General features: G+C 26.3%; 1 protein-coding gene across 2 annotated transcripts; it reads right to left on the reverse strand.

The window, feature by feature from the left end:
• Nucleotides 1-35: 35 nt before the first annotated feature.
• LOC129958293 (ras-related protein Rap-1b-like) lies at nucleotides 36-12,097 on the reverse strand. Of its 2 annotated transcripts, XM_056070671.1 has the most exons (3): nucleotides 11,878-12,097; nucleotides 5,304-5,399; nucleotides 36-4,022 (listed from the first exon to the last, which is right to left on the reverse strand). In XM_056070671.1, exon 3 carries the CDS (start codon nucleotides 3,904-3,906, stop codon nucleotides 3,226-3,228), a length of 681 nt encoding a protein of 226 aa, XP_055926646.1. In that variant the 5' UTR covers nucleotides 3,907-4,022; nucleotides 5,304-5,399; nucleotides 11,878-12,097; the 3' UTR covers nucleotides 36-3,225. The 2 variants fall into 2 exon arrangements, with proteins under 2 accessions (XP_055926646.1, XP_055926656.1); XM_056070681.1 differs by lacking the exon at nucleotides 5,304-5,399.
• Nucleotides 12,098-15,528: the final 3,431 nt, after the last annotated feature.

Raw genomic sequence — 15,528 nt, forward strand, 5'->3', positions numbered from 1 at the left:
AATTCTTTGATTGAAATAAATAAACACACCAGAAATATATTTCATATTTTATTTTGATGAACAGGTGATTGATGTACGTACACATATATAGGGAGAGATATGATAGATAAGATATATATTTAATTTTATCACTTATCAAATATACACTTAACGCAAATGATTGAATGCATAATAATACATAACTGTGCATCACAAATATTAATAATCATTGCAGAGTTCTATAATATGCCACAAAATCTTGAAGAAAACCTTTTTCCCACTATTTATTACACTTTTTGCCGAATATTAGGTTGGGATTGAATTAAATTAATTCCATTTATTCTAAATTAAGTTAAACTTTTATTGTTAATAATATATTAGGAAATAATTTTAAAAGTTTGACATTGTTAGCCACAATGATTAAAATAAAATAAATAAGTCTATGTTCATCCTAAACTCTTCAATACTTATAATATAAATTACCGTATATATTCACCTTTTGATATTTTTTTTAAGAAAAAAAGCTATGATTCAATATAATGCAATTTTTATACATCATCTGAAATGTGAATGTATTTGACTTAAGATATTTTTAACAATAGTAGCTTGAGATACATTTGCTACTCACGCGTCTCTACTTTTTTCAAACAAAGCAATATGCCTTAAATAGAGAATTTATATTTCTAGCGCAACACTTAATTTTTCAGATAAATTTATTAAAAAACATTATTTTTAAATATATATTACTAATTTTGAATGAAATAAATATTAAAAAAAAATTCAGATAATTCTTTATTTTTCTAATGTTTATTATACGCTAACTTAAAACAGGATGAAACTGTTTTTTAATGCTTCTCATTCTTCAAAATTTTGTGGAAACACAACAGTGGCAATGCAAGAACATAATTTTCGTGCAAATATGAGTATAGCTACAAATAGTCCTTCTAACATTTTATTTAGTATGACATTTCAGATTATTCAGATCTCCTCATGCATCAATCTTTCTTATACGTGAATAGCATTTCACAGGTGGTTCTCAAAGCATGAATATTTCTTGTTTCTGATTTTAAGCATCTACCATTATCATGTCAAAGGCAAAAACTCTCGTAAAACTATCTCAAACTGGAATTGAGGTTGTTGAAAAGTAAACGAGAGTTGCATGATAGTTAGAAGGAAATACAGGTTACAAATGTTGTAAAAACAGATTACAACGATACAGTTCTAAAATAATGAATAGCACAATGATACACACACACACACACATGCATACAGAGTAAATGTCACGAGAAATTAAAGCTTACATTTTCATATTCTGCAGTATTACAAAAATGTAAATAAAAGAACATTTTAAATAATAGTATCAAACAATCATGAATGCAATACACGTGCGTGCTACTAATTTACAATATATATGTGAATGATGCGTATGGAATTTTGATGGTTCGTTGATTATATTTTAAGAAATTTTTGAATAGAAAAAGGCATTAATTCAAAAAATTTCATGAGTTAAAATATTTTTTTTTTAAATCTTACATTACAAATCTTGATTATATATAATTAAACATAATCTCACTGAGATGCAACTAGATCCAAGGACCTTTCACTTTTTACAAATATACAAATTTCCGCAAGATATTCGAAATTTCAGAAAACTATAAACTTTAATAATGAATAAAAACTGAACTTTTAACTATGTGTTACATTTTATTTTCTTCTATACTTTATGAAAATTTCTTATATTTTTTTTAATTATAATAATTATTATTTGAAATAAAGTATGATTCATTTAAAATAATTCTGAATTTTGATAGGCTCTCAAGTATTTCGTTTCATGTAAAAAATTTTATAGACAATTCTAGAATAATTCAATAAAGTTTTAGCTAAACTTCTGTAAATCCATATAGAATCAAAGTCATAATTAGATTAAACTTTGATACCAGAATTTGTTTAAGCTTTTATCTATAGATGGAGTTACTGAAATTAAGCAAATATTCTTTTTTGAACTTCTGTAAATCCATATAGAATCAAAGTCATAATTAGATTAAACTTTGATACCAGAATTTGTTTAAGCTTTTATCTATAGATGGAGTTACTGAAATTAAGCAAATATTCTTTTTTGAACTTCTGTAAATCCATATAGAATCAAAGTCATAATTAGATTAAACTTTGATACCAGAATTTGTTTAAGCTTTTATCTATAGATGGAGTTACTGAAATTAAGCAAATATTCTTTTTTGAGGTAAAAAAATTCAGAATTATTTTCAAAATATTTTAGAATTTCATATTCTAAATATATATTGATCTTCTTTTTAGATGTGGTTAGAATCTACTTGCTACTAATAACTGCAACCGATTCTTTAAAAAATAGTTTGCACAAGGAATGCTATGGTTTACACAGAAGTAAATGCTTCTTCGACATTATAATATGATAGCGTATGATTTAGAAGAAAAGCGATGAAAATCCCAAAATACATGATCAATTTCAAATTTTTCAAATTGAGAATCATGTAGTTCCGAACAATTCCGTGGCTTTTTTTTAAATTTTAAGTTACTTTTTTCTCATTTTTCACTTAATAATTAAAATTAAATTTTAAATATAATAATATAGTTCATTTATATTTATTTTAAATTTAATGTTTTTTTTTTCTAGGAAACAAATTAAGTTATATGGCCATTTAGACATAATTTTTTTGAACATTTATACTTTGAAATTTAGTTGAAAAATAATACTTTCCAATAGTTTTTGTTTATTTGGCCATGTAAAAGTTATAATTGCGACTTCTTCAATGCAGGTCATTTATAAGAAAATCTCAGTTAAAGTACTAATAATTTTAGTTGATCATCACAAGTCTTCATCTTCAAAAAAAATTCAGTTACATTTTTTTAAATTTTCAAAAAAACCTAATTTAAAAATAAATTAAAGTGTGCCGAAAATATAGATTATATTTTTTAAAATTTTGGTAATTCTTTATAATTGGAGATAACTTTTTCAAAGCTTTCAACAATACAAACTTTTTCAACAATAAGCTTACTATCAAAAGTAAGTAAATAACTTGATTCAATGACAATTTAGTTTTCCGAATGAAAGAAAATATCTGTAGTTAAATAAAGTAACTGCACTATTGTTATGCCCTTTTGTACTTCTTCCTCAAGACTAATAGCTACCTTTATCATAGGCGGCCATTAAACTTTCATCTGGAAACAATATTTCTCGGGATTTCCTTGTTGGTTTTAAAAAGAAACGAATTATGAAACAGCGCAGCTGTTCCTCTTCATCTTCTTGCTCTTGGTGATTTTGTTGCTCTTGGGAATGGCATAGAGTGGCAATGAAGTGCGACGCTTTTGGGCAGCTGGATTCAAGTCGTACGGGAAGTTGGCCTGGAGTAAGATCTCCTTGAAGATTCGGACAATGTTGATGTTTTCCTTGGCCGAGGCTTCAACGAAGCGATTTTCCCAATCAATACCGACGATGGTATCAGCGACGACTTTCTGAACGACTCTTTGCTTCTCCAAATCACACTTGTTGCCCACAACAACAATGGGAGGATTATATGGCTTGTGCTCCATCAAAAGCTCCTTCAATCTGCCAACTTCTTCGAATGATTCTTCGTCATTGATGGCATAGACCAGGATGAAGGCATCTCCAGTCTCTACTGCCAGCTTGCGCATGGCTGGAAACTCGTAGGACCCACTTGTGTCCAGGATGTCGAGGACCAGGCCAGTGTTGCCGACGTCGTACTCGCCACGGTATAACTCTTCGATGGTTGGAATGTATTCAGTGGGGAACATGTCGTACAGGAATTGATGTACGATGGCGGTTTTACCCACTCGTGCAGCTCCCATAAGCACGAGCCGATAGTGACCCTTGATATCGTAACAAGAGTTCTCGTTCACACTATTTAGCGATGGTGTGTGAGAGCTTGGCATTGTGTATTCGGTTAAGTGGCAAATGAAATGAGGCAAGTATTTCAGACTTCGAGCGGGTAGTGGTCTGTTAGGAAATAAATGCAATAAACTGGATCCTTTCAGAATTGATGAGTGCTCTGAAAGATACAAGAAGAAAAATATTATTATTAGGAAAGCCACACTTCAGATTATTTTATAACATATAAAAAATCAGTCAATGTAAAAATAACAAAATTTAAAATAACTAGCTTAAAATATTTTTCTTTAAATAGATAATAAAAGTTTTATTTGTTAAATTATGTAAAAAGATTATGGAAACGAAATTAAAGTACCAGGTATCAGTTTTCAAAATGTAATTAGAATTTAAATGACCGACATAAAATGTTAAAATGATAGAATTTTTTTTATTTAATTTATCAATGTTATAAAATTCTATTTCAGTCAATAGTCTTATTTAGATTAGAAATGTAAATATGTACAATAACAGATTATCATTTTGCTGTAAAATGTCAAATTTCTTAATGAGAAAAACTATTAAATTTGTGGAGTTGTGTTGCAGCTTATGCAGCTTGATGTTGTGTTGCAGCTTAAATCAAATATATTTTGGAAGCAAATTAGAGCTTCTTACGTATCTATGAAATGAAATGCATGCATTAAGAACCTATCATTTATAGTTCCACTAGAGTCATAATTTTACTAAAATTATGCTTTATTTTAATTTTATTAATGGTTAAAAATGTTATTAACTTAAAATTAATTAAATTTATTTGTTTATTTTATGATCAGTGTTAAAGCAGAATGAAAAGATAACATTTTATTCTGCTTATTTCATCTAAATATATAAATAATAAAAACCTTAAAGTGCTTCAGCCAACAAAATGGAATTTAAGCTGCATTATTAATTATGGCAATGAAGTATTCTGAAGAGAGAAACGTTTAAACTGATGCTATATGCAGTAGAAATTGTTAATAATCTAACTTGTGCAAATGTTGCTCTTGCACATGTATGTAGTTTAAAATTGTATCCTTGCTTTTTTATTTATATATCACTGAAATGAATAACTTTAAAAATTATTGTAAATTTGAATTCCAAATTGTTTTTACTTGGTAACATTTTAATCATGAAATTAAATTCTTTTCTTCGATTAGAAGCATTTGAGTAAGAAATATCTACCAAATAACTTCTTATTATTTTATAACATTAACTTAATCGGCCTTTTTGAGAATATAATATTGTATTCATTATAATATTGTAGCAGATAATAACAATTAACTGCATATAAAACATCATTTGTATAAACAGATTGAAAAAAGATTACCTTTCCAAAATAAGCACTAAATAATAAGACACTCGAGTGGATTTTGACGTTCATTAACTAAGCCAGATTTCAGATAACAAATTAAAGAAATCTACTTACATGAGAACTTGTCAATTCCCCAGGAGAGATTGGATGTTAAAAAAGTAAATAAAGTGGAATGCATGAAAGACCACAAACCAACTACGGGCACGTAGCCTGTAAAAGAGACCAAACAAACGAGAGAGAAAACGTTGTATTTGGAATCATTTTCGTCATATTTGAGAACCTCTTACAAGAAAATAATTACATCATTTCTATTACGAAGTTGCCATAAAAGTGACCAATAAATGACCTCTTATACATCTGGAAAGTTAAGTGGGCGTTAATGTTTATAAATTTCTGAAACTATCAAAAGAAATTAGGCAAGGAAGAGCTCGATAAGGACCATTTAATCGATTTTTTGAATGAGTTTAACCGAATATGTTTGAGAAAATAGGGGCCCATTTGGATAAACTGTTAATTTACATTTAATCTAATTTACTAGAACTGAGCCATCTTCAAACTATGACATTTATTTAACTATGTACTATCATACTTTGACATATTATACAATAATATCCAACTAATCTTAAACTCCAGACCGAGTATAGAAATAGTTTATATTGCAAGAAGCTTCTTTCTATATGAATTTTAGCACTAAAGATTATAGAAATCTAGTTAATTACTCTGAATCTAATATTAATAGAAATTGAATCAAGAATTCAATAGGTTTATTTCTTCAAAAAATATTCAATTGTCATGTGCTTGTTATAAACAAAGTCTTAATGTCTTCCGTTTTGTTAATTCCTTTTTTTACGTATATTTTCAAATAATGAAAATTTTATGCTATAGTCCTTTTTCTTACGACTTTATTTCAAACTACATATTCAATGTCAACAAAACAAGAGACAAGTGTGTTTTAAATATGTATAGTGGTATAGTATAATAAAAGAACTCAAATTTGTTCTAATAAGGCTTGTCTTGGACACCCGGGTATGTTGAAAAGTGACAACATTAACATTTATATATTCTATCAATCATATTTGGTGAAAGTGATATGTCAGGCTAGTTTGCAAAGCTTTCATTTAGATATTCGAATATAAATGAAGTTTTTAAAACACAAATCCTTTATTCCCTTTTCCCAAAATGAGGCCAAAAATAACAAAACATACCTCTATAGCTCAAATATTTATTATTGCATCTTCGTAAAATAGATATTAATAGAAATCATTCAGACAGACAAACTAATTAACCGAGTTAATTAACTAAGATCTGTTAGAAATTTTTTTCTTCCTTAAAACGATTTTTTTGAGCAGTGCGGTCTGGCATATCTTTCTCTACATTCTACATTCTATATTTCTTTCTATAATTCGTGATACTTCTTGACATATAATTAATTTTGTTTGCTAAGCTTGTCGCGTCTAAAAGGCCAATATTGTAAGGACCGTGTATAAACTAAGAATAAGCTTACCAATTGAATAAAAGGGGGAGGGGTAATTTTAGAAAACGATTCAGATTAATCCTTAATATGAGCATTCTTTCCTAAATGGAGATATCAGTTAAAAAACTATGTTAATTAAATCGGTTTCTGAGTTTGTGTGTTCGAATAAAGCTTTTGTCTTGAGTCATATCCATCGTTCTTGTTAGGAGAAGATGCGATAATGAATATTCGAATGTTAAAGGCATTTCTTTTTCCTTTCAAGTGTCTGCTTAAGAGGCAATTTAATAGGTCACTTTTATGGTAAGAAGTCTTTCACATTTCACTGTAAATGGGCCTTTCAACGATCTTTACTTTAAACATCAACTCATAAGCATCTCTTTCAATTCATTATATTCTTCTTTCAGGATTGTATCTGATCAGCTGCTTATATTTTTTAATTTATTAAAACTTTTAAAATTCTTTTCGTAATTGCTTTACAAGTAATATTAAATTTGTGTTCGATAATCTTGAAACAAAACACTCAATATATAACTTTTCAGTATTCATTTAGCATATTTGTCTTCTTCCTCTAAAGTAAAAATACCCAATTTCAACGATAGATTTTTTAAAAAAATTCCAGATCTACAATTAGAACGAAAAATATTTTTCTTTTAAAAGATATTGACACTTTTAAGTGTAGGTATTTACTACGAAACTTAAATACTGATTTTTTTTTTAAAAAAAGGCAGAAATGTCAGTTGTAAGAAAATGAAATGTTGTCTCATATTTTGTTAAGTTAACGTTTGAAAACATTTTAATTCGTTAAATTAATAATAATTATTTTTTTTATAAAACATAATTATATCCTCTAGATTAGGATAATCATTAAAATTGCTCAAATTTTTTTTTAGTTACTGGTACGAAATGTTTTAAAAGCTCATTTTATATACAAACATTTCATTTTCCTTTTCATACATGCTCATTTTCCCTGAAGACTCGAATTTTCCCATGCATCTGTAACGCATTTTTTTAATTACTTACTATATGTTAGAGTTTTGAGATGTAATATTTTATTGAAATTTAAAAATGCTAACTGTTTTTCATTTCTTGAACAAGGCTTAATTTCTTCTTCTTATTCCAAGAGCGACGTAGAGAACATAGCACAATTATAAGCCATATTTTTGTATAAATCTTATTTAGTAGTTGTCATTTTTTTAAATGAGTTTTAACAGGATAATAGCGAGACGAATCAAATAAATGACGCTATTATAGTATGGAAACTTCAATAAGCAGCAATCAACCATTTGAGCGCTTAGGATAGGTTAGGAGCGCTTAGGATAGTTCGTGTTAAACAGACCATATAATATATTCGAATGCATATCGGTAAATTCTTGATATCAGGATTATTTCACCGACTGATTTTTGAACCCTGATATCAATGACATTGTGAGAAACCCTATATTTTATATGTAAAATACATCAAACATTTTTGTAAAAATAAACACATAATTTGTAAAAATAAATGTATAAAACTCACATAAGAAGCTTTTTTTTAATTTTTCGTTTTGATAATAAAAGAGATTTAATATTTCAGATTTAGTAAAAAATAAATGTATATGTCAATGATGCAATCGGATTAATATTAATTCATTTCATTCCATTTTCCTTTTCAAATAAAATTATAATTTCCATGACTCTAAAGAATTTATAATGAATTAATTAATCAGACTTTTATATTTGAAATCTGAATTGTCTTATACGAGTGCTACATTTTATGACTTTATTATATATTTAAATCGTAAAATTCTCCAATTGGGATATTTATTTAGATTTTTATTAATGCTTTCATAATTTTTTTTCATTCTGCTTTTTAATATAGTATCTGTTTTATAGCAAATTTTCTTTTAATTAATCTTATTTATTCATGGAGAAATACATATTTACATCCATACAGGGTTTTTTATGAATATGATTTAAAAGCAGTGGAGAGTACTGTATTTGGATTTATTTTACAAAAAATTGTTAGCGTTTTTTGAAAGGCGTTTGAATTTATTCAAGTTTGTTTGATACATTTTCAATGACATTAGACAAATGATGTCACATTATCTAAACTTAGATAAGAAAATGATTAAAAAAATCATATTATTGATGCACTGTTGCTTAAACATTAATTTGAATTTGTAATACACGCTACTAAATTCAATTATTTCGAAACAAATTTATACCTAAAATTGAAAATTTATAATTTCTACATAATAAGAAATCTAGAATTGAAGCAACACAAGTATCACCTAAATTAAAGCTGAATGTATATTTTTTGTGGCATTCGTCGATAAAAATCAAAACATCTATACTCCTTTTTATTTCAATTTCATGCAATATTTATTAATCTAGAAAAGATATTCTTAGCTTATGCAAAATAAAACCTTAAATGTATTAAGCTGCTTTTAACTCTACTGTATGAAAGAAACAATATATATTTATCAATTCAATTTGCGATGATTTATTTTACATCTATTTATAACTTTATTTTCCATTAGATTTATAATGTACTAGCGAATTTTGGAATGTCATGAAAAAATTACTATGGTTCATAGATCATTAAACGGATTAAGTAATGTTTTGGGTAGTATAAATTATATATGCAATTAAAATATCATATATTTTTACTGAACTCATTAATCAATTGCAAATTAAATTCGCATTTTTTAAAAAATCTATTATCTATGAAGTTATCATTGACTTTAATTGACTGACATTGAATTAAAATAAATGTTCTAAATTTATATGAAACTCATAAATAGAAATGGTGTTCTTATTTTAAAACTAAACTTTGAATTATTTCAGTAATGACGTATATACCGATTTAATTTTTCAAAAAGGAAACATCAATCCACGCAATACCATTTACCAAAACAATTTCATAAACTTTATTTGTATATTGTTAGCTGAAGCCTTTAAACATATTTTTAGAAATCATTATTATAAAAATTTTCACACATTTATATCAATTTCTATTTAAGTGTTTTAAAGAAAAATCATATATATTTGTCGCTTGAAAAACCTTTGATGATAAAATGTTGTTAGAAATTTAGCTTTAATATATTGAAAGTATTTTTATTATAATTAACCCATCTTTTATTATATTTAAAATATACTAAGTTACCTTAGTGAAATTTAAAACTGAAGTCAGCGTCTTAGTAACTATTTCATTACCACAAATAATATACAGAAGCCTTTTTCTCAAATTGCACTTGACCCAATGTACAATACTCTCCTCTACATTCTTTAACATAATAGGAAAAGAATAAAACCGAAAATGTAAATAAAATTTTTAAATAAAAGATAGGGCACGTATAGTTACTTTCGCAAATAAAAAAAAAATCCCCACTTAGAAAAAAAAGTGAAAAACAAACTTAGAAAGATTTCAGATGATTAAAAAAAAGACAATTTAAGATAAATTCCTGTTCTATTCCCGACGCAGTACCTCAGCAGGTGTTTTGTTAGATAATAAACCATCTTAGGAGCCATCTGCTCATATTCACTGTCAGTTGTGCCATTAAAAGAACATTAAAGAGAATATAAAGATTACAGAGGCAGAAACGTCTGCATATACGGTTTCAAATACGTTCTATTAATCAATGAGTATGCGTTTTTTTTTGTTTTGTTTTTTTTATCGTTTCGTTTATTTATGAAAAAATATCGCATGCATGTTAACTAAATTTGCCCTACCATAATATTTCATACTCATTCTGTTTACATACTTCTGCTCTGTAAATCGATATTTTCTGTAATATAATTTCATTTATTTCCTTTTCACTTGGCAATAATTTATTTCATTTCAAGTTTGGAAAAATAGTTTCTATCAATTTAAAACCATTAAAGTATTTTTATTAAATTAAATATTATATTAATGATATAATATTATATTAATTTTATAATATTATATTAATTTTATAATATTATATTTTATAATATAATGCTAATTAATTATTTTTTTATTTTTGTTTCTCCTCAGAAAATCGATATTTTCTGTAATATAATATAATTTATTTGTTTTTAACTTGCTAATAATTTATTTCTTTAGATGCTTAAAAAAAAGAATAGTTTCTATCAATTTAAAACCATTAAAATATTTTATTAAATTAAATATTATATTAATTATATAATATTATTAATTATATAACATTATATTAATTATATAATATTACATTAATTATGTAATATTATATTTTATTATACAATACTAATTAATTATTTTTTTCATTTTTTTTCTGCTTAGTAAATCTATATTTTCTGTAATATAATTTTATTTATTTATTTTAACTTGACAATAATATATTTCATTACATGTTTAAAAAAAGAATAGTTTCTATCAATTGAAAATAATTTTTAATTTAAATATTATATTCATTATACAATATTATATTTTATTATTCATAATTAATTAAACTAATTAATTATTTTTTATTTCTTTCATTTCATATTTAACTCATTTCATTCACTGTAGTGAACAGAAACAACTACGGAAATATGAAAGTAAATAAAAAAAATCAAATATAAGTGAATTATTTTCCTTAAAACTCGCACTAATTCAAAAGTTATACTCCATTACTATAAAATTACAGTTATATTTAATTTAAATAAGTTTATTAGCTTTTGAAATTTAAGACGCGTATGTCACATCTCATGAAAAATTTTATTCATGAATTTGTCAATATTTTTTATAATGATAACAAGGGTTGTTTTTGCACTGGATATTAATTCAATAAATTTCCTTACATTTCAAATTTTTTAAATATCAATTTTTTAATTATTTTTTTACATTAGAATATCCAGAATTAAGTTTTCTATTCTATCTTAAATAGTAAACAAATGTCAACTTATAACCAAATACAGCCTCATAAATGGAAATATTATAAAACATATAAATCTCAATTCAAGCCTGCATTTTTAAAATGTTTTAAGAAAGTTTAATATTTCTTTAATTCATCGCGATGTACTTACACACACTACTTGATCCTCTTAAATATCAAAAAAACTTAATGTTTTATTAAAATGAAATACAAATACGATAAACATGCATTTATTATTATCTATTACTATCTATTTTAAAACTGATATTTTCATAGTTTTTTTTAAATAATAATTTAAATATAAATATCTTTGCTTTGCTTTGTATTGAACATAGTGAAATGTACATTAAATTGATAGAAAATAGAAAATTCAACATACCTTCCTTTTAGCAACAAGGGAATTCCACAGAAGAGCAGTGAGCTGTCGTCGGAAATTAAGAAGTCCACTAGCTCCGATGAACAGCATTTGTGTAAAACTCGTCAGCAATCGTAAGCGACTGTATGAATACAGACGGAAATAATGTGACAGGCGATTGCAGGTTTTTGAATATTCTCTCCACTGTACAGTGAAGGAAGAAGAGAGCTGCAAAGGCTGCTGATCACTGGAATAGTAGTAGATTTGCCTAACACTACAACCTGTATATATTAACCCCAGCTGTCCGAATGCGCATGCGCAAGTAATCGGTAACTTCGACGAATGCCGGCTGCTTCGAAGACAACAATAGGAACAAGACGCTTATAGATATCCTAAACAGATGATATTGAAAGGTATATCAGGACTAAGGGACAAAGAAAGAATGGTTTGTGGAAAAGGTACGGAAATAGAACGGACAAATAAAAGACTTGGAGATATAAACTTCCTTTCAATACAAATGAAATCTCGTGCATATGTTTGCGTTTGGTTTTTTTCTTTCGTGGGGGCAATCTTGAATACGCCCTATTATTTGGTAAAATCGTGACTGAAGATCACGTGTTTCTAAATATAATACAGATTTGATGATTTTAAATAGCATGAGATTCCAAGAAAATGCTTTGTAATAATATATTTCAACAAGCATGGGGACATAAATAATAACATTTGAGATACTCAGGTGCAAATATTTCTAAAATCAAATATCTAAAGAAAATAAATACTTAAAATAGAAAAATCCTAATATTTGCATTCAGAATTAGCAGAAGGGAAACGAAATTGAAAATTTTCTAGAGAAATCTCGAATGTTGATTTTTAGGAAGGTCAAGGTGATAAAATATGGATTTAAAATAAAAAATTTTAATTCCGAGTTCACCAGATATGAATTTGGTGTCTGTTAAATCTACGATCTGTATCAAATGTTTCCAAGAGAAAATGTGCGGAATACAAATATAAAAGATATTTTCTTCTTTATTTTTATAATGAAAATTTACCAAGATAATTTTTAAAAACTTTTTGGTAGTTCAAAAAGGGAGCATTAATTTAATAATCAGTTTCAAGAAAAAATAAATTTATTTTTAGAGACTTTTGGGAATTATTTAATGAATAAATATATCGAGAACAAAATGCGTGCTTTTTTTTTTCTTATCAAATCTTGGCAATATATGTAATATATAATCCATAAATAAATGTATATGTGGTTATTGTTTAAATTTTTTAGGAGGATGAGGAGGAAAAAAATCTATATGATTATTTTTCGATCATGATTGGATTAATTTAATTATCTTAGTTCGAGAAGTTATCATTATTTTTTCCATAAACTTTTGGAGCGTTTCTAGCTCATGAAAGTTTTTCCAAATAAATCTAACGATTAAATGTTGAAATTAAAACATTAAATAATTAATTTTGCTGGCTAGTTGTCATCTAATTTTGATTATATGTAATATTTCTATCCATAAAGAAATTTATATGTAGTTATTGTACTAATTTTGTAGGAGGATGGGGAGGAGAAAATTCTATTTGATGATTTTTCTAATTATGATTGGATGAATTTATTTGATTATGAATTGATATTGTTAGGAAATTTCGGCATTAAGGTTATAAATTCCAAATTATTTTGTCTCCCGTACTTTATTAAAAAAAAATGATGCAATGCATTTTGAACTTGCTTTTGTGCGTCATTAATATGAATAAATCACTTCATGTGACATTAAACATTTAACTATTTAATCGGTATCGCATCTGATATTTATGTAACGTAGCAACTGTAATATAAAAACTTTAGAATTAAGACATGAGATAAAATACGTGTCGTTATTGTTTTTAAGATGTTTTGTTTCGGTATTGGTCTCAGGTCCTGTAATGACCGTTTATGTTTTTATAAGTTTTCCCCGTCATATCTGTAAATAGTTCATCATGTGTTCAATTCTATTTCCTCGTAATAAATTGTATTTAAATTAAATCTTTCCTTTTGTCGGACCCAATCTTTGGAGACTTTTTATTCATCATCATTTCCACTGCAATACTCTAATATCAAACGACTGAATTCCCAGCAGTTTTATAAAATATCATTGTAACAGATATGATTGGATTAATCTAATTATATTAGTTCGGGAAGTTATTAGTATTTTTTTCCATGAACTCTTGCAGCATTTCTAGTTCATTGAAATTTTTCGAAATAAATCTAATTAAATTTTGAAATTAGCCACATTAACTTTGCGCTCAATTATTATTTAATTTTCATTATATGTACTATTTTAATCTATAAAGAGACCTATATGTAGCTACTGTTTGGGGATGATGAAGAAGGAATTAAATAAAATATTCTATTTGCTTATTAATCGATCATAAATGAATTAATCTAATTTACTTTGTTCAAAAAATTGTTATTATTATTTCCAGAAACTCCTGTAGCATTTCTACTAATTAATAATTTTCCAAGTGAATCTATATTATTCTACATTAAATTTCCACATGAAATATACATAATCTACATCAAATTTTGATCATCTGCATTAAATTTTGGAGTTAAAACATTTAATGAATCATCTACAGTAATTCTGCCGGTTAGTTGTTATCTAATTTTTATTATATGTGATATTTTAATCCATAAAGAAACCTATATGTATTTGTAGTTTTACATTTCTTTGGAATGTGAAAAAGAAGGAATTAAATAAAATATTCTGTTTGTTTATTTATAATTGGATTTATCTAATTAACTGAGTTCCAAGAATTGTTACGCTTTTTTCAGAAAGTTTTACAGCATTTTTAGCTCATTAAATGTTTTCCAAATAAGTTTAACAGTTAAATTTAGAAATTAAATTTTTTATAAATTCATCCAAGCTAATTTTTCCAGCAAATTATTATTTGGTATCTTAATTTATATTCTGAATTCTCTCACATGTATATAAGATGTATATAAGATTTTCTAGTGGAAACATCATGGCGCTATTAAAAATGTAAATGTGGGGTCCATCTACCTTATAAATTTCAAGTGGGTGCGTGACGGATAAAAAAGTGAAATTATCCTTCACGTATATCACACTGATATTAAACAAAATTCTTTGACTTTCAACAGATCAGATCAATCAGAAAATGGATGAATAATGAAAACAGTTTGTACTTCAGAGCAAATATTGTAATCTATTGTTGGAAATCAGGCAAAAATATCTATTTCAAAAATTGCCAAAATTAAGGAAAAATTGGAAAGATTATTAAATTGGCATTATTAAAAGGACATTTATTAAAAATTTGAAACTATGTAAAATTTACTTTTGTACTAAAATATTTTCGGATGATATTTTAGAAAAAAAAGCAAAATTTCGCTAATTTTTTAATTAGTTAAAATTTTCCAAAACTTACTCCTAAGTATACATTCTCACCTTCCAAAGTATATATGCGCCAAATTTAGTAGCTATAGGCTAAAAGGTCTGGCCTGTAGAGTACTCACACACACATATTAAGCCGTGCTCCGATTTCTTCAGTTCTTGTCTCATATGAACCCCATGAAGGGTCGACTGCCATTTTCCAACCTCCAATCTCGAAAAAACTTTCAAAAATATTTCTTTACTGTGCATCGTCTTGGCGAAAAAATTACAATAGAATTCCCCAGACAAAATC

Source organism: Argiope bruennichi, chromosome 2, assembly GCF_947563725.1.
Source record: "Argiope bruennichi chromosome 2, qqArgBrue1.1, whole genome shotgun sequence".
In the NCBI taxonomy this organism is placed as follows: domain Eukaryota; kingdom Metazoa; phylum Arthropoda; class Arachnida; order Araneae; family Araneidae; genus Argiope; species Argiope bruennichi.

Coding starts and splice junctions, on each gene's coding strand:
- LOC129958293 (XM_056070681.1), bottom strand. CDS start 3,906: ATGCCAAGCTCTCACACACCATCGCTAAATAGTGTGAACGAGAACTCT.